At 41.6% G+C, this 23,584-nt stretch overlaps 4 protein-coding genes across 4 annotated transcripts; 1 reads left to right on the forward strand and 3 right to left on the reverse strand.

The window, feature by feature from the left end:
* Positions 1-133: 133 nt before the first annotated feature.
* Positions 134-4,076, reverse strand: LOC124485602 (glutamate-rich protein 6-like). Its single transcript, XM_047047305.1, has 12 exons — positions 3,970-4,076; positions 3,328-3,458; positions 3,129-3,217; positions 2,903-3,025; positions 2,644-2,781; positions 2,228-2,388; positions 1,853-1,914; positions 1,576-1,718; positions 1,239-1,318; positions 966-1,121; positions 553-781; positions 134-379 (listed from the first exon to the last, which is right to left on the reverse strand). Exons 1-12 carry the CDS (start codon positions 4,074-4,076, stop codon positions 134-136), a joined length of 1,665 nt encoding a protein of 554 aa, XP_046903261.1.
* A 747-nt stretch (positions 4,077-4,823) lies between these two features.
* Positions 4,824-7,360, forward strand: LOC124485608 (endothelin receptor type B-like). Its single transcript, XM_047047315.1, has 7 exons — positions 4,824-5,255; positions 5,384-5,496; positions 5,722-5,926; positions 6,263-6,403; positions 6,542-6,675; positions 6,764-6,872; positions 7,220-7,360. The coding sequence occupies exons 1-7, from the start codon at positions 4,824-4,826 to the stop codon at positions 7,358-7,360; spliced, it is 1,275 nt and encodes a 424-aa protein (XP_046903271.1).
* A 7,182-nt stretch (positions 7,361-14,542) lies between these two features.
* Positions 14,543-17,642, reverse strand: cnmd (chondromodulin). Its single transcript, XM_047047483.1, has 7 exons — positions 17,605-17,642; positions 17,280-17,417; positions 16,440-16,580; positions 16,217-16,330; positions 15,860-16,013; positions 15,284-15,474; positions 14,543-14,767 (listed from the first exon to the last, which is right to left on the reverse strand). Exons 1-7 carry the CDS (start codon positions 17,611-17,613, stop codon positions 14,543-14,545), a joined length of 972 nt encoding a protein of 323 aa, XP_046903439.1. The 5' UTR covers positions 17,614-17,642.
* Positions 17,643-19,173: 1,531 nt separating this feature from the next.
* Positions 19,174-22,648, reverse strand: si:ch211-199f5.1 (protocadherin-8). The gene is made up of 3 exons (XM_047047318.1): positions 20,222-22,648; positions 19,830-20,028; positions 19,174-19,723 (listed from the first exon to the last, which is right to left on the reverse strand). Exons 1-3 carry the CDS (start codon positions 22,646-22,648, stop codon positions 19,410-19,412), a joined length of 2,940 nt encoding a protein of 979 aa, XP_046903274.1. The 3' UTR covers positions 19,174-19,409.
* Positions 22,649-23,584: the final 936 nt, after the last annotated feature.

The following is a 23,584-nucleotide window of genomic DNA, read 5'->3' on the forward strand; positions in this document are numbered from 1 at the left end:
AAAAGGTATAAAGATTAGATTACATTTTTTTATCATCCAATGGATTACTTCATTAGGCTACTACAACTATTCAGAAGGTAACAGCAGTTAAAAAAAAACCAAGAAGGTTGTTTTATTTGCAGTCATTCTAGATTTATTTTGAGGCCATGAGTGCTTTCGTCCTCTGAGGAGACCTAGGTTTCTCCATTTGCCTCCTAAGCCTCTGCATCTGGGCAATAAGGCTGTATTGGGGTTTAATGTGGTGGGGATTTTCAGAGTGCTGGTAGGCCATGCAGGTCTGGATCCGGTCCAGCAGAGAGTAAATCTCCAGGCTTTTCATTTGGAGATGTCTCTGCAGGGTGTCTGGCCCTGGCATCAGAAGGCCCTCTGGATGAGTGAGCTGCATCGACGAGAGAAAAAAAACTGACCATTTGTAATGGAGCTTGTCTATGGGCTTCACAGCAACACAGTTCCATCTATTTGTTTGTTAAAATGTGTTTTCAATGCTGTCCCTTGCAATTGCTAAAAAGGCTGTCATCGCCCCAAACTCAATTTACTACCATAGCAACCAACCTTAAGCTTGGAACCGACATTAAAACGCACTCTGTGCTGACGTGACGAGAAAGCGAGGAAGATGCGGTCCTGTGTCTGAATGCGGAGGCTGACATTGGAGTTCAGACCTAGACAGATAGGCTGGAAAGGAGGGGCTTGGATTTGAGGCTCAAGGTCTAACCAACTCCAGCGGCGTCTCAAAGCCCCTGTCTCGCTGCAACAGCAGCCTCCGACTGCAGTCAGGTTCACCCTTGAAACACGGATTATACACACTGTACTGTTTACACAGACTGTACTGTCTATTGTACTGTTTACACATTCAGTATTGTTTACACATACTGTACTGTTTACACAAAGTCTAAACATGACAGTCCATAATGAATAGGTTGTATTCATCTTAACAGTGTCTTGTCTGTTTTGTGTCAATATTTTACCATATGAGTCCATTGGGGTGATAGCATGTAGACTGACTCTTTGTAGTCAAAATGGCCAGCATTTTGGCTTCAGAGTCCTTGTCCTCCATGATAATGTAGGTGATGTCAGTAGCTTTCACAGAGGAGATTATGATGGCAGCCTTTCCCGATGGATAGCTTTATCTCCATTAAGAAACATTGTTTCTTATCATGAAGTTAGCGGTGAAGCCTCCTGTTATGTATTTCTGAGGTGCACAGGCTTGCTCTCTTCATTAAGTCTAATTAAAAGGATACAACACATTACCCGTTCCATCTGGGTATAAAGCGATGAAAGGTTTGCCATCTGGATAAAGCCTTAAAATCACTGGCTTTCTCTAGAGCCCAAACCAAAATATGTCTCACTCGTTATAGATACAGCCTGTCATGAAAGCCACTCATCAGACTCCAATCACACTGGCCTTGTCCTGCAACATCCCTTGACCTAGAGGACTATTATTTTGCTCAATGCAGAGGCGGATAAACTGTTGTTTTGGTTAAACCTATCTGATTCCTTTTCACAGACGTATCATAGGAAAAGAGACCATGGGTTGTATCTGGGCACTGTTGACAGTGTGTTGACACAGATTCATACCCTATGCCGTGCATCTGTCTCCTTCTGAAGGGTGAATAAGTTTGAGGTATCTATGATATCCATGTAGGGGAAATGTGGCTCCTCGTGAAAAATCCAAACCTCATTGGACAATCTGTAGGAGATGGTTTTGATCTGAAGTCCACCTGCGAAGATTGAGGGAAATGCCAGAGTATTGACATTTAGTCCGGGAGAGATATGTTCAATATCTCATCCATCATTTATAAGCATTTTATATAGTCTTCCTAATTCCTGTGAGACTTCAAAGATTGACTTTTACCTGAGAAAAATCGATTCTGATTGCCTGTTTTCTGTACCCTCTGAAGCTCCCATTCCCGCAACCTAAAGCAAAAAATGAGTTGAAATGGATGTTGATTTCTCCACCAACAGAAGGAGAGGGCTAGACATTACACGGCTAGGTTTAAGAGCACACGGCAGAAAATAAAGATCCCAAGCCACCTTCTTTTTTGCAAAACTTAAACTTTGACGGAAAAAAGTAGTTCCCTAGACGCATTGAACATTTTGGATTTAGGAGGACCAATTACACCAGAGTTGGCTGAGGCCTTTTATCACAGAAGTAGAGCCACTAGCTGCAGGGTGTTCAAATAGCTGGCATCAAAATGGACAGGGCACAACATCAATTAGACCCTCTCACCTCTGGTCTGCCCGCTCCTTTGCGACTCTCTTCTCCTTCTTGCTCATGAAGGGTGGGTGCGGGCCCACATCAATCTTCCTGTTCGCCTCAACAGCAGCTAATGCTCGCTCCTTTTCCAGCAGAAACTCCCTCATTTTCACTGCCCGCTCACAGCAAAAGAGCTGGGGTTGGAGGAAAGAAAATAGCAAGATCACATCAAAGCAATTCTATGGGTGGCAGTCAGAGAGCTCTTAATTCAATTAATATCTACAATCTTAGCAGCATGTGATCGGAACCAAGAGTCTTACGTGGAAAAAAGAGAAAAGTAATCATTCCAGTCTCTCAACGAAAATGAGATCAAAAGCCTTGGAGGAACCATTGTGGCTTGCATTGATTTGCTTTAAATGTATAGTCTGAAAGAAACAAGCAGCACTTACCAACTCCAGGTCAGGATTATTTTCCAATTCCTCCCGACTTATAAAGGGCTTACTGGGCTGTTGGCAGTAGTCACACAAAACAAACTCTTCCCCTTCAGATGGCTTCCTTGGAGAATCAGTAGTGGACACCTCTAGCACCTGCATAGTAAATGAAAAGGCAAGGTCCACAATCTCTGTTGTATTTCTACTAAATAATGTGTTGTGACAAGTATGTTCTGATTTATAATGACAATGATATGCAATTTAGTCTTTCTTTTACCTTTTTAAAGAGAACGCAGGGTTGTTTAGACTCTGGCTTGTACGCCAGCAGGCTGGGGGGCCCTACAACTGGTATGTCATACTTCTCATCCTCAGTTGCAACATCCACATCTGTCTCTTCATTCTTACAAATAAACAACATATTTTTTTTAATGTTTACCTGCTGTTGTGTCATGTACGGTGCCAGTTTGAAGTTGTACTCTGTTACCACCATGTTGCAACTGTACCTCTGTATCAGGACTAGTGACCCATTCCACCAAGTGTGTCAGCAATTTCTCTTCGGGCTCTGGCTCAAAGTTCTCTATTTTACTTTGAACTATTCAAAGAGAAATAATTAAGTGGAGGGGTTGACAGATGTTGAGTCATCCAGAGAGAGCTGTAGAAAGGAGTGACCCGTTCGCACCCAAACAGTCTGACAGTGACTACCTTGACAGCTGTCTGAGATTTTCTGCTCCACCCACTCCCAGTCTGTCTGAGTGTTGGTGCTCACTATGGTGATTGCTCTGCCGTCCAGTGCGTGAACCTCAATGCACTCCGGTGAGATATTTTTTTTAGTCCTGCTGGACCGGGTAAGAGCACAATAGGTCTCTAAACCGTGCCAATATTTTAAAGAACATAATTTCCAAATGTTTCACCCTGTTAATTAGTTCTAAATCATTAGTTTAGAAGAAAATGAATTCCGTTAAGTCATTGGTCTAAACCATTAAACCTAAATAATGTCCTACATCATTGATTTCTCATTCGATCGCAGATATCTGGTACGGCTTTGTTGTGTTTTCTCCCCCACTGAAGCAAAAACAGGTTATAATTAAGGCTTTATGATATAATAATCAACATTTACACCACAATTGTTTTAAAAGTAGGCTACAACCACACTTATTTTAAAGGCTAGCTAACCCACCTTTACAATGTGGCCGTTGTTGAGGAGGGTGGTTGTCAATAGTAAGATTCCTGATATAATCTGGTGCTATTTCAGACTTGCCAGAAAACGATAGGTGACTTTCTGTTACAACAGGCCTACCTGTGATTGGGTCTTGCGGATCGACACAGGATATTTGCGCCTCATGCCTTTGCACTTCATCCGTCAGCGGCTGAAAGTTGGGAAGGTCATCGATGTCATGCTGCTTAGAGTGTGGCGCACCAGCATCTGAACGGCTTGATGGCGACTGACTCATTCTGACAGTCGATATCTGAGTCTTGACTTAGTTAGATTTGTTCACATGTGTTATTTTAGATTAACCTATGTGGCGTCTGCTAATACACCTATTAACGCCTAACTGTTGCCATGTTACATGGCAACAGTTAATTAAAAAACGACAAGTTGCCTTTAGAACAAGGTTTTCATTCTAACCATAAACTCGACGTTCCTGTATGAATTTATCGTGGATAAAAAATTAAACTGAATTAGCAATAAAATACAATAGGCCTTTGTTGCACAGCATTTTCTTGTCCTGATTCGTTTTTTCGTGAGGTTAAAATAACTGTTCAATTTGAGGAATACCTGGACAATGATGCAATGCAAAGCGGCAGTCAACAAACTTCAGTATCTATCCAATGTAATGTGCCTAGGGCTGCGATTTGAGTGACAGATTCATGAGTAACGTTTTCAATAAAATCTCATGCTATAAAATCCTCCTTCATGGATACATGTTTAGGTTCCAGACAGCAGGCTGCAGCATCTGATGTGGTTGGAAGCTGAATCAATCTGTTTGAAGGTAAACTGACACATTTTCAAAGTTTTATATCAATAGTTTAACAGATAAACATCCTTGCTTCTTGTTGTGATCAATAAACCTAAGCTCCGCTTGATTAGGTTGTGGTAGCTCTCAAGGCTGGAATGTGTGCTTTAATGATTTTCATTCTCATTTCCAGCTTTGTGCCTAGAGGAAACATTTTACAGCCTTTTGAGGAAATCATCAACAATGGGGATTGTAGCTCTCACTGTCTGTCTACTGCTCGCTAAAGGAATGATCCCAGTCACTGCAGAGACCAATGATCAGCATTCACAACCATTCCCTGTAATTGAACTCTTCGAAACAACATCTCCTGGTGTTTCAGCAATGCCAGAAAACTCTAAATCTAACAACTCTAGCCATGTATTTCAAGGTCCGGGCAAGAAAACATCACTCCCTCCAATGTGTTTACATTCTGCTGGAATTAGAGGCACATTCAAGTATATAAATACTGTAGTGTCCTTCCTAGTGTTTACAGTTGGTATAGTGGGAAATTCAGCCTTATTGAAAATCATTCATGAAAACAAATGTATGAGAAGTGGACCTAACATACTCATTGCCAGCCTTGCTTTAGGAGACCTAATGCACATTCTGATAGATATCCCAGTCAATACTTACAGGGTAAGTTGGAAGTGTTGATTTTCATTTTTATTACTGCATTACGTAACATCGCTCATGTTTACATACATTTTTGTCAATAACTTTGGAATTGAAGCAATAACAATACAATATTTTTTCTCTTGTCTTAGCTGATAGCTGAGGACTGGCCATTTGGTTTGGTGCTTTGTAAACTAGTGCCTTTTATACAGAAAACCTGCGTTGGAATTACTGTGTTGAGCTTGTGTGCTTTGAGCATTGACAGGTAAGAGTCTAATTTCCTTGACTGTCAGAGACAGAATACAGATCAAATTCTCTCATGATCACCGACATGCTATCCTGTAATGTTGTCTGCTGATGTCTACATTTATCCAAACAGATTTGTCTTTGTGCAAGGCCATGAAATGTTTTGCTTTGATTGTGTGATGTTTTGTTTGATTGTTATGGGCGAAGCCTGTCTAGCCTCATAATTCCACTATTGATTTTGTAGATATCGAGCCGTGGCATCCTGGAATCAAATCAAAGGCATTGGAGTGTCTATGTGGACAGCAATAGAAATAATTTTGATATGGGTTGTATCAACCATCCTGGCTGTGCCTGAAGTTGTTGGCTTTGATATGATAACAATGGACTATAAAGGACAGCATCTGAGAATCTGCCTGCTTCATCCCATGCAGACAACACAGTTCATGCAGGTAACATGTCAGTCCTCACAAAATGCTAAGCTAATACAACAAACAGGTCAATGCTGTATGTCTTTGATTTTGTTAGTCTTTTGATTTCAAATTCAGGGTATGCGGCTTCTAAGGGACATAAAAATAAAGCATTCTGTCATATATGCTGTCAATGACAGCCCATTCTCTATTTAGTAAACCTCAGTCATTCCTAATCTATTTTCTTTCTTTTCTTTCTATTTCTCTTGTCCAAAATGTGACTTTTACACACTATGAATGTGTATGCATTGACTTATATTAGCACAGCTTGCCTTTTATTAACAGAAACCATGACTTCATCTTTGTATTGTTTTGCAGTTTTACAAAGTAGTCAAAGACTGGTGGCTCTTTGGATTCTACTTCTGCATGCCTCTGGCATGCACAGCCATTTTCTATGCAATGATGAGCAGGAAAATACTGAAGAAGACAGACAATACAATCAACGACCATACCAAACAGGTCAGTTTGAGCCCAGTAAAAGAAAAGCTAGGTGTCTGTGAATTCTATGCACCCATGATAATTATGTATGAACATATGAATGACTGCGATGGTGTATACAGTAAAATCTTTCAAATCTTTTACTCTTTCTTTTTTCAGAGACGAGAAGTGGCAAGGACCGTCTTCTGCCTGGTGGTTGTGTTTGCTGTGTGTTGGTTCCCTCTGTACCTCAGCAGAATCCTAAAACGAACCATATATGATGCAAAGGATCCCAACAGGTGTCAGTTATTGAGGTATGCTAGAACCATGCCCAACACAGTCATCAATGAGGGTATTTGTCCTTTGTGTCAGTGACTGTACCCAAATCCTTGTCTCTCCCAGTTTCTTTCTTGTCCTGGACTACATCGGCATCAATATGGCATCAATGAACTCATGCATCAACCCTATCGCTTTGTACGTGGTCAGCAAAAAGTTCCAAACTTGTTTCAAGGTAAGATTTGACATTGAAACGATGACACAATGATCCCTAATAGAGCCAGGTCAAATATGACAGTTGCAAAACATGTTGTGTGCACATGCTGCAGGGTCCGCTCTAACACTGTGACTTTTAACAACTAAACCTTTGTGGGCAATAGCTCGAGACAGATTCACATCCCTGGGAAACAGTGTTCAGAGGTCACACACGAGACTAACCGCTAACCCAGAGTGCACTCACAGGCGAAGAGTCTCTGTAGTGGACTGTGCCTTGTTACTGTCATCTATGGATCCTGTTAACGTGAAACGGATGAGGTGTGTGCTGTCATCCTCAGACCTACAGTGTGTGCTTTTATCCCTCAGGCATGTCTGTGCTGTTGGTGCACACCACCTGGACTAGTGATGCATGATGAGGTGCAGTCTATCATGAAGTCTAAGGTGCATGAGCCAGGCTCTGAGAACGGCAACGACAAAGCACAGAGAACACTGGAATGTTTGACATGACAGATGTGCTCTACTGAAGTGCTATCCTGTCTCACAATGTGATACTGTACTGGGATGTGATTTTATTATTTGAGGGAAGCCTCAATGGGACTTTAAATCACATCTGGATGATACTGTCAGTGACTTATTTAATTTCATTGTGTTAATGTTTTTTTGTGATATATTTGACCACTAATTATGAAGCAACTTATTAAAACTATATAAAGTTTATGTGCCTGATGTGTATTGTAGTCTGTTCCTTGCAAAGTTTGCTCATTAGACATCTGTTTCAGGCTTAGGAAATGTTGAGTTGTAATTGATAACAAAAGTACCATTGAGTCAGTGTCTGTTGAGAGACTGTCGTCAATAGAACATCTGCTTTTAGCATGAGCAATGCAGACAGGGTGAGACTCCTCTGACTATTGCCCCCCAGGCTTTGACTCACTCCAAATCATTACCTCATGTTTTGACAACAACAAACCTTGTCTTACATATAACAGCTCTGAAATGGCTGTTTTAAGCAGTTGTTTACTTAGAAAACCTCAAGGGATTCACAAAGGGAGATCATTTGTGGTTCGTCGCTTTTTTTCTTCTAGGTTCACTCACATACAACACGGTTTCTCAGGAATGTCACAGCACCTCAAAATATCAAACTAATGATAATATATACATACGTAGCTCTATACATAATCAAATTCTTTGTTTACATTTGTTCATGCTAATACCAGAAAAATTTCCAGAAAATTATTGGAACATAAATTTGACAATCTGAGAGCGACTGACAAAGCTTCCCAATCACATTGACGTAATATGTGTGTGTTGTGTCTTTGACAGAGTTCACAATAACAGGGAAAAAATATCAAATTGAAGCCACTGGTGGATTCTGTCTTCACTGTTGAATGACTGATTGATGGTGGCCTATTTTTAATGCATTGTTAAATGTGTAATGCACGGAGACACTTTATAAAAGACCTGTGAGAGGGAAAGGAGGAAAATGGAGATGACAGAATGAGGTCAGAAGGAAGTGAGGGAGGGGGAGAGTTGACTACCTGATAGGTCTCCCTGTCACAGGACAAGGCAAGCAAAGATGACAAGGTTTTCCTCCACCTCCCCATATCAATCTATGGATTTATTTTTGATCCAGGCACGTAGTTCTGAACCTATAAAAAGAAAGGATTCTAATTTTCAATTCTTTATGAAAAGAGTATTTCAATACTGATTGTAATCAGAATGTAAGAAAGAAAGGACATTTCAAAATGGCTCAAAGGCTTTTTGTACTGCAACTGTGTACATTTTTTGTATTTTAGTAGAGACAATTGCATGTAACACTAATTGCATGTAAGAATTAATTAAAGCAATTGATTTTAAATATGTGATTTAATGTACGTTTTAATCATTAACCCAATTTCAAATCCATCATCTAACACATACATATTTGAAACAAGCCTATATACATTCATACATACATTTGAATTCTGAGCCGATATGAAAAAAATATTCACAATGTGTAAATATGCTTGTTTTTCTCTTTTGTTCGTGCCTCTGCTCGCATCCACATACAAACCACTAGGTTGCGCTAAAGATTAATTCAATTTAATTAATCTAAGAGGTGAGACAAGCCTCAAAATAAAATGAAAAACATAAATTCCCTGCTCTTAACATCAATGTTCATAATCTGAATCCTCAAAATTACTTTAATCACTGGGTTTGTTAGCGAAATCACAATTGTAATCACGCAATTACAAGCTCGTTTGAACATCTCGTTCACGATGTGGATGTTGGTAATTAAAGTCTTTAAAAAAATGCAAATACAGGAAGTCAGCGGCATGTTTTCCAGCCCACACATCTTTATTACTGCTTCAAACTCCTGTTCTCTGTCCTCTCCTACAGTGAACTGGTACAGCATTGCTGGTACAGCCCTGCTGAGATGCAGCTTTGCGACACAATCTATTTGTGCAGTTTGAGATCTAGCCGAATATTAGCTAGAACATCTCATCCAAGCATAATAGCATACAGTTCGGTTAAAATCGTTGAAGCCGTTGGTGACAGCATTACGACTATACAAGATTATAATAATTTTTTGCTAGACAGGTCTATGTTTTGGTTATCCCCATACAACAGTGGTTTTAACAATCAGCTTTGTATTCATTGTCATGGATTTTTCTTTTTCTCTATTGACTACTGTCTATGTCTTTCTAATTACCTAATGCTGACCATTGTTTTGACACAGCAAATGCCAAGACACATCGTAACAAATGCTAACAAATGGTGTGGTGCTACCATGCCTCCCTGCAGTGTGAACTCATGACTGGCATATGACATTGAGACAATCATGGTCTTCAGTCCCCAGAGTGGCTTACGTCAGTGTCAACTTTTGTGTGAGAGCAGTTGTCTGAGAGCGTCTCTGAGTAATCTCTAAACACACAAGACCCAGATAGGACTCCTCATGCTGATGCCAAGACTCCCCAGACTGTGGGTTTAATTAAACACTGTGAAATTAATTAATCAGCAGGGTAGCAGGTAAAGGGACTATTCACTGCAACCACTCACACAGCCCAGACAAGCATTTCATGTGCAGTGACAGTTATTAATTTGCTGTATGTTTTATTATAGTGCATCATTATATATTGACGTAGGACCTAGAAGATCAAAAAAAAGGTTTTCGCATGAAAAACATTCTTGCAAATTATCAAAATAAAAGCTCCCAGAAATCAAAGTATAAACCTGTGTTTGATCTGTTCTATAAATTAATTTAAAAATTCAGTTCTGTATAATAATTTGGTGCAAATTAGATGGAAATGAGATAAAATATTCATTTAGTTATCTGGGGAATCTGTCTGGAGGGCTTTTTAGTCTTCAGTCTGGCTCAAAATGCTGTCCATATGGCAATTATGTACAGTAGTGTTGCAGGAGAATTGGTCTGATGCCTACTGGCAGAGAGGAGTCTGCCTGTGACAAACTGCTTCTAGGATCTGATGTGAGTTGAGGAAGATAATGAGGCTGTTGTGTAATCCTTAAGTACAGCGCCAGCCCCTGGGGTGGCATATTTAAGCACCAAGGCTCTCATTGTTGCACGTGCTGCAGAGGATTAAAAAAACACATTTACTTTCTTCTTCATAAACTTTGTCAGTACATCCAGCAACACTTAGACAACTTGTGCTTTCATGGTGTAAGCCTCTTGACATTAGTGCGGAGGAGCTAGCTTTTGTGATGATTTTTGCCAATGCACATACAGAACAGGAGGCAAAAACAGAGGGGAGTTTTCAGAACACTGAGAAGCCCAAAAAACAATCACATTAAATTGCACCATTGGAACTGTCACTCACAGAAAATACTTTATTTTCTTATTTTTGAAGAATAAACAACCACAAATGGTAACTACATGCTCTTATGGTTTCTTCCCTTTAGCACTTATTTTTGGTTGTTCACAATGTGTACTTCTGTTTTTGGCTACCTGCAATGCTTTGGGGCTATCTTGTTGTTATTTTCAGTGACCTATGCACTTTGTAAAGCTCTCTCTTGGAAGTCGCTTTGGATAAAAGCGTCTGCTAAATGAATAAATGTGAATAAATGTGAATAAATGTAAATAAATGTGAAATGGTGGTACCAAAATGAAGCTGAATGTGTTTTATCTGTTGGCTGGTTACTTAAACCTCCCTCAAACAAGTCAACGCTATTCAACTGGCTGCTGACTTCTCTGAAGTCACATTGCTGTTTGGAAACTCCCACCCGCACAGCCATTCCTATTATAAAGGCCCCCGCCACAAATCATACACAATCCTCTACAATGGCCAGTTTACACCTACACTACACCTACTCAAAGGTTTAACGTTCAAGAGAAACAAATTCACTGAGCAAGACAGGCAAAGTCCAGGTAGTGAAGAATGGACAACATTCACAGAGTAATGCAACAGGGATGATTTCAACCTTGTTTCATTTCTTACAGTACTAATATATTTCTCTGGACGCAAGCAGATCAATATAAGCTATTTACAGTTTAACTCACTGAAATAAACAAGGCTGGACTCCTTGAACCGAACCAGCAGGCATTTAATTAATGGGCATTTGGGGCTTGCATACTAAATAAGAAAGAGAAGGCTGCCATCATAGCCTGAGGCAGGAAAACTTCAGAGAGAGACTGGCAAACAGCAGGGAGAATCAGACTACTGGGCAGAGCTGCTAGTGGTTACTGAACCATGGGATTAAAAAGCATTTAATCCATGTACCAAAACCATGCTCATTCCAACCATACCAAGGACAAGGATCAAAAAAGGTTTAGTCGGCTATGTTGATATTTCCATGGCAAAATTCATCTTGTGTTACAGGATTTTCAGAAAATGCCAGCAACAATAAAAAGCATTTCAGTGCTCTCTAGCGTAAAAACATAATGAGCAGGCCTAAAAGGTTTTCTGTGTACTGGATTAGGTGCAAAGCGAACTGTCACTCCTGCTTATTCTATTCATGTCTGACTGTAATGGCAAACATGCAATCAAATGTAGAGAGTGCATGCACGAGTGGTTCACTTCACACTGCTAATGCCTCAAAGGCTCAAACAAGCAGTTTTCTGACAGGTTATATTCCCATGTATTCATGGTGAGATCCAGTGAGTGTGGAAGCTTGATTAGTCAGACTATATGTGCAACAATAAATCATTAGGCTAAGGCATGTCTGCTCTATAGGATGGAGATTGGTGTTGGTGCCAGTTAAAACCCCCCGAGAAAATAGGGGCAATTTGAGCTTGTGGTCATGCGGCTTCACCAATGGCGACTGCAGCACCTTGCCAGCCTGTCCTTGTTTTGATGGACAGTGATGAAAGCACAGGTGGATGTGAGAAGCGAGCAGAGCTCTCCCCCGCGCCGGGCAGCTGTGGACTCCTTGTCTATGGTTTCCCATTAGCACAGGAGTGGAGGTTCGCAGTCTGGCTGCTGGGCACAGCGGGTCAGTGCTCACAAAGCTCTGTTTGTTCCCTGGCCTGCAGGGCTCCCTGGGTAAGCATGGCTCCAGTGGTGAGACAAACAAAAAGGCGCCACTGTCTCCCACACTGGAGCTGCTCCTCCAACACATTCGTCTCTTCCCCTCAACAGGGGTACATTTCTCTCTTTAGAAGGGGGATGGCAAAAGGAAACAAGTTTTTCAAAAACACGGCCTCAGGATATCCAAACTTCTGTTATTCTGGGCAATGGATTTTTCTCAGTTTAAATGCCTTTTTTTTTTTTGCTTCTGGTGATGTTTTTCCTTTCTTCTTTGTGAGTTTTTCCTCTTCTTGTGTCTGGCTTTCTTTGGAGTCAGGTGTAGTTGTCTGTCTTTAGTTCTTTGTCCGATAGTATATATTCAAGAGAAGAGTAGGGAGGAAACTGCTGACAGAAACAGGACATAAAATATTTTACTCAGGTCTGAATTACTTGAGGACCATCGTTTATGACACCGAATTTCCGTTGAGACAATTTTGAGATCCAATGGGGTCAAAATGATCAATTAAACATTTCATGCTACCTCTTGCTTTCACATACAGCATCAGGCTAGGACTTGAAAAGATGAAATAAAGTGCGGTCTTGCCTAGTCTTGCTCTGGCTGTCAGGTCAGAGATTCGACGTGGTGCTGCAATCTGCAGTCCAAGTATAACTCCATTATTGAGGGGACCTTAAAATGGGAGCCGTGTGACACACAGCGGGTTGATTTAGTTTAATGACCATGACAGTGACAGCGCTGTGATGGAAATTGGACTCCCCCTGCAAATTTACATCACTTCAGGGTACTTGGGGCTCTTTTAGCGGCTGCACTCCAGAGCACGAGCCATCAGGAGGTCCTGGATATGTCATGCTTGTCACCTTCCTTTAAGTGCATCTGCAGACGTGGGAGGGGGATTAATATTATATAGCCTACGGAGGCACAGGGACTGTCTTATCAGCACTGCAGATGTGATAAGCACCTCAACCCCAATGAAAAACCAGGAGAGATCTCCTCGCATGGAGACAAGCATCTCTTTGTGTTGTTCCTTCACACTTCCTCGTCGCCTTCGATGCGGTTGTGGAGGCAGCGGCGCTGTGATGCCACGTTGCTCTTGCTCTGATGGACGTGAGTCCTGCTGTGTCAGATCAGCTTGATCTCAATGTGGCCCTTTTCAATTATTTAGGGAGTTGGAAAATGATACGGATATGGATCTGATTTCTTTTTATTTCAAAGATGGAGGAAATGTCTGAGATGTGTGCTACAATATAGGAAAGTAGGTAAGTCGGTGGGTGGGTCTTTGGGTAGGTACGTATTAATCCCAGCGGAAATTGCAGCATTACAGCAGTCCAAATAAGAAGAAATCAAAGTAAAATGATTTTTTCAAATGCAAGCTGGGATGGGTTTTCTGTCATAATGTTACATGGTGGCTTAGTCTTTCCCCTCTGCTCTTGTTTTTTTATTGAAATGTCACTTTTACTATACTGTCCCTCACAGATGCTCTGACACTCATCTCACATTAGTTCACATCAATGGAGATGTCAACGTGCACAAATGGCACTGCCCTAACCTGGTGTTGGTTTGTGAGTGGGAGTTGTAGTAACCACTGCTGTCACATCAGTTTGTACTGAAGGACCCAGCAGGCCCCAAAAACCAAAATGACATGAAATGGATTGAATCTCCAGGCCGTGAAGAACACTGTGTACTGTACTTGTCATTACTGTATGTATACCATGCAGTCATGTAAGATGTACATCATCTTTATTAAGCATTCGCACAGCCTTTGTACCCGTTTCCATACATTCCATCAAATACAGCGCAGTGCTTGAAGCATTGGTATGTAGTTAATGTTTTTTGTAAAAGACAGAGATTAATAGGGTATGTGGTTACTTGCAAATCTAAATCTAAATCTACCAACTGGGATTGTTACTTGTTCTCTCCAAAGTCTGTTTTCTCAGCCTGCTGAAAGAGAGTACGTGTTTTATATGCTAAATATTGTCTCAAGGGTCCAGGTGTAAATTTGTCTTAGTTGGCAGATTCTCACTAATGCTCTGTGGTCCCTGTTACATGCTAACAAGCTAAACTTGTCTGCTACATCAGGTATTTACAACCAAACACCATGTTACAAAATAAATATCTGCATATAAATACACCATTGTGGAGCCTTAACTTCGAGCCTTAACTTCGAGCAGTAACTAAAGACATTTGGCATATTTGGCTTAATTGGTCCATTTAGCAGGAGAAAAGTGTATGCCCTCACAGAATTCCTAATATGCGCGCCACCCACCAACGGCAAGGCAGAATCACTCTGCAGGCTACCTGGCAACCTCTGTAGTTATAAGGCCAGGGCCAGTGGCCGTCCAGGGGCTCACATATCCTCTGACAGTGTGTGTAGCTGCGTCGGCATTCCGTGCAGCAGATCCCTTGATGGTCCAGCATGGGGTCAAAGGTCATGGAGCCTTCATCTCCCTCCTGACTGCGCTGTGGAACAAGGGGTACATAATTCATGTTTGTGAAGGCAAGTTTATCCAATACAGACTTAATTATCTAAGAAAGCCTGTTTATTCACTCACAAAAGTAGTTCAGTGCTTTATCAAGCTAATTAATTGCAGCAAGCAATTTTCTCACCCTTTCGTGAGAGAGGGCTATAAACATTAGATGGCAGGTATCACCTCTGCTTGTGACCTGAAATTGCAGCTGTTAATTTAACACCTACTCACCCACAACACCTACTGTAGATGAGTGGGCTTGATTTGAAAACTTCTTTATAACAGCTGTTGTGCTGAATTTTAAATAATGTGAATGTATTATATAGTTTACCCCTGGAATGGGATTTGTAAACTTGTACTTAATTGAGATGTTATGAATTCATAATGGATTTCTTTAGGGGTAGCTTACAGGCTTTGAATACAAGTTCATGTGAATTAAATATCCAATCTGGAAAATTTTACAGTCTTGCAATCAACAATCGCAGTGACAAAAACTCTCTATAGTTACATGATAGGGGTTTTCGGGGTTGAAGCCTGACCCCACGGCGGACGCTAACCCCCCCTCATCCTCCACGGCCCTTTTGGAAGTGCTGTTCTCCGCACGGCCCACGGTGTTCCTCTCCTCTGCAGCAGTCTCAAACTCCTTCATGTCAAACTGACGCTTGGCACGCTGGGTGTCTCTCTTTCTCCTCTCCCCATCTGTTCAGGCAGCCACATGGGGACATGGGTACTGGGTCAACATCCACCAGACACCATACATGTCCACAGAGCACCCTCCTCCATAGCCTCCACTCTGCTGAATAATTGAATTAGCTGCACCGATATCAAGATTTCTTGCATATTTCAAGATCATTGATTTTTAATGTGACACAGGAGTTTTTGTATGTAAGTCTGTATACAGAAAGTGAGTTTACGATGTTAACCCTAACCCCAAAGTGTAACAACCTGTGCAGTACACCACTGACCCTTAAAGAAGAGACAAATCTTCTAGGCAAAGCAAACGGGTCAGGTGCATAACAAGTGTAGTTCATATTTTGGGAGGATTTCCGCACTCTTATCATAGGAATAAAATGGAGAAAGGTACCTTTATGATAGGTTGGTTGGAGCCAGAAGATGGGCAGTCCTCCACAGTGGTCCAGGATGGTAGTGCTCAAAAAACTGGTGTCCTTCAGAGGTTGGTCCGCAACAATCCAGATAAGACACTCATCGTCAAACTTTACTGGCATGATCTCATCCGTCTGGCACCATAAGAGAGACTTAATGAGTCCAACCTCACAAGGGAATTGATTGTATTTATATGGGCATCATTTCTCCATGAGCTATATAATGCTATATTAATGCAGGTTAATGAATATACTAAAAGCTTTAGTAGTTAGGAAAATCAACATGTGTTTAATAAAATTCTAGTATCATATCATGAATGTCCACAGAGCAACAGTACCAGGTCAAACATCAATGACTGCTTGTTAAAAGAGTCCACGTCTGGAAGGCTGGCTTTGACTTGAGATTTAATATAGCACTTCTGTCCTCCAGAGAAGTGTATTCCAGTGATTCCCTGCATCAAGTCACAGACATGGCCTGTTAACACTCACAACTTTGCTACTTTCCTAAGCACATGCCAAGTCTCCTGTGGCCTACTGGGAGGTGGGAAAATAAAGACTCACGATGTGGAAGTCATGGATCTCCACGGCCTCGTCGCTCCCACTGCCAGTTCGAAACCTTTCGAGGTTATTATCTGAATCGATCTCCATGGTTCCCTCCTTTACCTTTCCATTAACGCTCATGCTATAGCGAACATTGTACACCTGCTATGATCAAAGTCGAATGTTACAAAGTTATGCAGATGCATTGATTTTAACACTTGCAAACTACTGTATAGCAACAATTGCAGTCTTCACCCCAATTCCCATGATACAGTTGAGCATCCTGAGTGTTCTCCCATGCTACACTTAAAAGGGCCGTCCAATCACTGTTGATTTGAATAGAGCACCTTGGTGGAAGAGAGCAGACCTTGACAGAAATCTATCCTGAGATGTTTGCCCTACAGGTGAGCTCATTAGAACACAAATAAATATTCAAGCACCTTTACGTAATGAGACAGACCACAGTAGCATTCCAAATATATTCACAAAGAGAAATATGGCTGGAGTGATTCATATTCCTAATGTCACTGAAAGATAAAACAAATCAAAGTATTGTGGGCCTATTCAAGATAGCCCTCAAAATACTTTTAGCGAATACGGTCTTGGTCTAAAATGTCAGTAATATATATTTATATAAAATATACCGTACACTTGTTTAGAGCTGTATGCAACCTGAATGTGATCATTAGGAGGAGGTGACTAGTCTTACACCTTTTGGTCCCAGGGTTTCACGTAGACCACTAAACTATAGCCTTCAGAAGTACGTATTTCGTGTCAGAAGAAGATATGAGTCAAAGTAACCTTACCTGTCAGTTCAGCATGCATATTTTTACACGTCTGGTAATAGATAAGGTATCTTACACTTCTGTCACTTCCTTTCCATAGGTAGAAAGCTCCGGTGGATCCGCAAAACATCAGTATTGCACCGATAACGAGAGCGGCACCACCAAACCACAGTTGACGACCAAATGCGGCGGGAGACCGTGTCCCGCTGTATGTCTTTGCAAAGGTTAGAATTCTGAATGAGCAAGAGTAAAGGCAACAACAACAAGCTGTGCATCGTGATGTCAATTCGGAATAGGACTAGGCCAACAACTGTGCAAATGTGCTGTGCTGACAAAAACGTTAACAACTCTGAATTCATTTTAGATCGTAACTTTTGTTCATTCAGTTAATTTTTAGTTACCGGTGGCATGCATTGCTCGAAATCCTGCGATCCATCTACTTTCTCCGATGTCTCTCTCATGGTGCACTTTAGCCGCTAATGTTGATTCTTCGGCCGGTAAATCAACACAGGCCAAGATTCGCTATTACAGTAAGGTGAGACTGACGTGCAACTGACGGAACCAAGTAGGAATTCATAGTTGCAGGATTTCTGTGGCTATTTGGGCACGGATATTACAAGCCTTTAACTCAAAGCCTATAGCCCATCACGTCAGACAGATAAACACTGGTGCATTTCCCTTAGTGTTCTTTCTGGTATAGCCCATCACAAGTGTTTTCACACATTCCTGTTATAGTAGAACTTTGTTGACATGACCCTGAGAACAAAAAAAACCTAAATAACAGTTAGCTTACAACATACTTAGTGCTATACAGATCTGCCAGATCTGCAGCCAGGGACTGTCACCTCTTTGCTCCAATTCACACATTTAGTGCATCTCTAACTGCATAGGTGTGAAATTGACCACCTCCATCATCAGCCAAACATACAGAATTCGAAATGACGACTGCTGCCCTTTTGCCCTTCATCCTAGAAACACCAGTCCCTTTACCTGCCTGGTAGTGCATGCAGCACAGTAGTTGACAGTGCACATAGCTGCTTTTAACACAGGAAGCTGTCGGTTTCAGTGTTCTTTCAGACAATGTTTTGGAACGGACACCCGTACGTACCCCAGACACATGAACGCAACACACAACACAAAGCAACACACAACACACAGCAACACACTGGTAAATTGTCCTATAAATTATTTCTCCACCAGGTGTGGTTTATGAACTGTCGGTGTCAGTTCTGTTGACTATCATTCCCTTTAAAACTCAAAAATAAGACTTCACTGTTTTGGAAATAAAACAACAAAAAGCTGACCAAAAGGTGCCGTAGAGCTGCTTCAGCTAAGATTTGGATGTGAACAGCCAGAGCTACAGTTGCTTGGAAACAGGTAGACGGACACATTTCCCAGGGAGATTGGTAAACTGTTGCCAATCTGAGGGGTGAAGTGATTTTTCAACCTTACAAAAAATATTCAACTAGTAAGAACATTTCATTAGGTACTCAAAACGGTGAGTGCAAATGAAGGTGGAATAAATCCCCAAGGCTGGAAACATGAGATTGCCCTGTGTTTATTTTCGTAGGAGGTGTGATTGTTAGAGTTGCAAACTGCATTATCCTCTCAAGCCAAATTTGCGGGAAAGCACTGAGCAGACTAATTGAGGTTATTTTATGTGCTTGATAAATATTTTGATAAAGTTAGAATGGATACACAGTGCCTATACAATTCCTAATGCTCGTAAAGTGAAATCAGTACAGTAAACTGACTTGGCTCAGGAACTGTACTTTTCACGCACCTGTCCACCTAACCAGTTTAATTAGTGACAAATCTAAGGTTGTTGTTTATAGATAGTAAAATTGCAAATGAGCTTATATTTATTTATTATTACTTAATATTTATTTGTGCAACATGGTGACAAAATCTACCACAAACATGGTAATCTTTGATATTGATTGTTTTTCACTTGAGAAAGGTCCTCTGGTCATGCCTCTTAAATAGTAACACATGCTCATCAAAATGTATCATAAAACTGTTGATTACACGAATCGTTATGAAAAATATATTCTGAATGTACAAAATCTTGCATATTACACATAATACAATAAACAGTCATACAGTAGTCTAGATACAAAACACTCTAACATTGAAACAAATCAATCTGTACAGTATATAAGATGCGTAGTGTGTTTAACACGTTACTGTTTATTCTCAAAAAGGTTTAAGAGTGTGAATACTCTGAAATGGAAAGCTCATCAGTCTCTGGGATTCTGGCTGGTGTTGGTGGGCCAACAAGAATATAATCAAACTCTTGATTTTGTACTTTTTCATAAACGCTTTGTAGACCATTTGTTTTGGGTAGGTGTGCTGGATAGTAGTTTTCTCTGCGACTGTCCCTGGGCAGTGAGGCTGTCTTAGAGAAGGTGGAGAGGTGGAGTCCATGGGTGAGGCTTGTGTTGGGTCTGGTGGCAGAGGGACTCCAGCAACGGTCAGAGTGACCCAGGATCTTACACTCATTAGTGCAAGCCCAAAGACCTGTGGAAACACAAAACCATTAGGCCTCGCCGCATTTAGCTGAATGTATTTTGGCACAGTGGATTTCATGCAGCCACAGAACTGTGTGTATCTGGGTAGTACTCACTGTTGATTGGTGGAGAGTCTTTTTTGTGGCCATCTCCACTTATGTCAGAATCACTATCATTGAAGTCACTGTCTCCTTTCCCACTGTCCTTGCCACTGAACTGAGGGTCTCTTGCACAGATTGTTGTAAATGAATTGCCCTTCCATATTGTTATGGGTCTGATTGTCTCTTTCCCATATCCTGGTAGTGTGGAATAACCCTGTGAACACACAAACAGGGAGAGAGAGAGAAAGAGAGAGAGAGAGAGAGAGAGAGAGAGAGAGAGAGAGAGAGAGATAGAGAAAGAGAGAAAGAGAGAAAGAGCGAGGGAGTGAGAAACTGAGATGTGTAAAGATACAACAAGGAAACAAATGGCAGCTAATCTATATACTCAGTCTAACACAATTACTTACCTCCAATTTACCATCCATTCGCCTATTGTTAGGCTCAAAGATGCTGGCTGTTTGTTTCCCCTCCTCAGAGCCTTTCTTCATTGTGTTGGCATTGGCCAGCGGGGGTTTTTCTGGGAACGACTGAACGTCAAACACATTGCTATTGTGGCTGGTGATCAATGAATTAATAGGGCTGTTGTCCCCCTTCTCCACGTTTGGCACTTCTTCTTTGTCCTCGTAGCCTCCCTCTCTCTTGTCTCTTTTGCGTCGACTACAAGTGGTTGTGATGAGGATGATGGCGAGGAGAAGCAGAGAGCAGCTCCCTGCCAGGACGATGATAATGGCTATGGACAAGTCCCACTCAAACAGCTCCTCTGTCTCATTGGGAACCTCGGAGAGCACACTGGAGGGAGTCCCTTCGATGAGAGTGAAATGGATGGTTGCCGTGGAGGACAAAGCAGGCGTTCCACTGTCACTGACGGCGGCCACGACTTTCAGACTGGCCGTGATGTCGTAGGCCAGCTCACGGCTCACGTACATCTTCCCCGTGGCTTTGTTGATGGAGAACCCCAGGTGTCCGCCCTCAATGATTTTGAAGGAGAGCTGTGCGTTTGTGCCTTCATCAGCATCTGTGGCCTTTATCTGGGTTACAACATAACCTGCAGGTGAATCTTTGGGCAGGAAAACCTCAGCAGAGCCTTTGTTAAGGACCGGTTCCGTGATAAACGGTGGGTTGTCATTCTGATCCACTATTTTCAGCTTGATGACTGCGCTGCCCTGAAGCTGAGGTGACCCTCCATCACTTGCTTGGATGTGCAAATCCAGTTGTTTCATGACTTCATAGTTGAAACTTCGCAGTGCATATATTGACCCAGACATTGCGTTGAGTGACACAAATGTGTTAATGGGAGATCCCATTATAACACTGTCTAAAAGCCTGTAGGTAATTTTGCCATTGTTGCCCAGGTCCGCGTCCCTCGCCTCTACTGTGGTTATATATGCACCTGGTGCATTGTTCTCTGGAACAGAAACTTCGTAGACGGGTTTACTAAAACGAGGGGCATTGTCATTCTCATCGCTCAACCTAATAGTGTATTGTGTTATTTTTCTCAGCGGGGGTGACCCAAAATCCTCAGCCATCACTGTTAAATTGTACTCGCTTATTTTCTCTCTGTCCAGAGCTGCAGCTGTTACAATCATGTAGCTGTCCTCGTAAGCCTGCTGGAGTTTGAAATGGTCGTGGCCATACAAGGTACAGTGAACCTGACTGTTGACGCCCGAGTCCCTGTCCAAGGTGCTGATCAGCGCCACTAGACTGTCCTTGTCTGCTGCCTCACTGATGAATGCAATGCCTGTTGTGATGGAGGTCATTGGGGTAATACTGATTTCTGGGGCATTGTCATTAACGTCTTTGACATGAATAATGATTTTACAGACGGAGGGGGTCGGGTTAGGTCCAAGATCAGTTGCTTGCACATCTAACTCGTATGTTTTCTTGCTTTCATAATCGACTGGGCTCTTAAGTATCAAGCGACCAGATTTATTATCCACTTCAAAAAGTTCTCGAATCTCATACGAAACCTGTTTTCCAAATCCATAGGTGACTTCTCCATTTAGACCATCATCAGGATCAACGGCGTGTAAGTCCAATAACACAAACCCAATCGGGGCATCCTCGGACAAACTGACCGAGAAATTATTCTGGTCGAAAACGGGACTGTTGTCATTAAAGTCAGTCACTTTGATAGTTATCTTTGTGGATCCAGACTTAATTGGGTTCCCTCCATCCGTGGCAACAAGCTCGACCATGTAAAATGACTGAGTCTCTCTGTCTAGCTCTTTCATTAGCACCAACTCCGCATATTTAACCCCATCCGCTCTTAGAAGCACATCAATGGAAAAATGACTGTTGACAGATATTTGATAGCTTTGTATATAGTTTGATCCCACATCCGCGTCCTCGGCAGGGTCTAAAGGAATACGGGACCCTACCGCTGCGTTTTCGAAGATCTCCACTGTAGATTCCTTGTTTTCAAACTCTGGAGAGTTATCATTAATATCCTTCACTTCCACTTCAACATGGATCAATTTGTAACGTTCTTTTGAAAAACTGACCACATCAAAAGTGATAAGACACTTTAAAGTATGCCTGCAGATAATTTCTCGGTCTATTCGCTCCCCGACAGTAAGCTCCCCATCGTTTTCTCTTACCCGGATAAAAGAATTGTTGAATTGTTTCATCATCCTGAAATTGGTCTTAGAGCTAAAAGCCAGACTCAAGGACATGTCCTTGGCCAGGTTCCCGATGACTGTGCCCGGCCCATCCTCCTCATTGGTTTCGTATGTCATAGTATTTCCCTCCGACCCAACCAGGGAGACGAACAATATTTGTAAAATAGTGAAAACAAACATCCTCCGATGCCAAAAGGTTAAAATGACTCGTAACATCTTCAACGCCGCGATGTAGGCTATCGTTTATCTAAATCTTTTCTCTTTCGCTCAACAGATTATATCACTTCACCTGCTGAATTAGTTCTCCATCCGTCTTCAGTGCGACGTGGTATGGACTGTACTGAAAGTTAGTTGTTCTTGTGCGCAGCCTGGCAGACGCGCTTGTTGCCTTGCGCTGTCTACAGCAGCACCAAATCCTGCAGTGGCGGGGTTTAACGGCTCCTCATGCTAATGAGACGAAGTGTGACCAATCCCCCTGCTTTAGAATTAAAAATAGGCCTTCTGAAAGACCTCTAAGCCTGTTTTGAGTTAACAGAGCTAAGGAGCAAAAATAAAAAAAAGATTTTAGTCAAGAGTCCTGCATTTGGTTTATCATTTCCTTGCAGCTTGATAAAAAGGTATTATTCATTTTCGAGGTATTTTCTTCTTCTAATCAATAGTGAGCATAAACTGCTCCGATCACTTCCTACACTTATCTATTAGTAGATAGCATATGGGTGCACATTACTACTGAACTGAATTTGAGCAGGAACAGCAACAACCACAATCCAGCATTCTCAAAAGATCCAAATGTGGACCATGACACAGCGAAGACAAGACATTTAAAAGAGGCCATCTTGAAGGATTCCACTTTTGACAGAATACAATATGTCGCTCCATGAATCAGCAGCTCATTCAAGTTCAGTTGTCATTCAAATTCAAGCAATGAAATAGCAAAATCATCTGCCATCAACAGTGAGAAGTGTTTCCTCCAGTCAACCACCCCAAATGTCTTGCATTGTGAGATAACAACATTGGCTCCATCAAACTGTGATAACATTTTCATACTTAATGTTGTGATTTATATGTATGGAAGTGGTTCTTTGAAAGTTTGACCAAATCTTTCATGGGCTTGAATGGATTCAACAAGACAGTGAGGGAGGTAGCAAAAGA

Source organism: Hypomesus transpacificus, chromosome 23, assembly GCF_021917145.1.
Source record: "Hypomesus transpacificus isolate Combined female chromosome 23, fHypTra1, whole genome shotgun sequence".
Lineage (NCBI taxonomy): Eukaryota > Metazoa > Chordata > Actinopteri > Osmeriformes > Osmeridae > Hypomesus > Hypomesus transpacificus.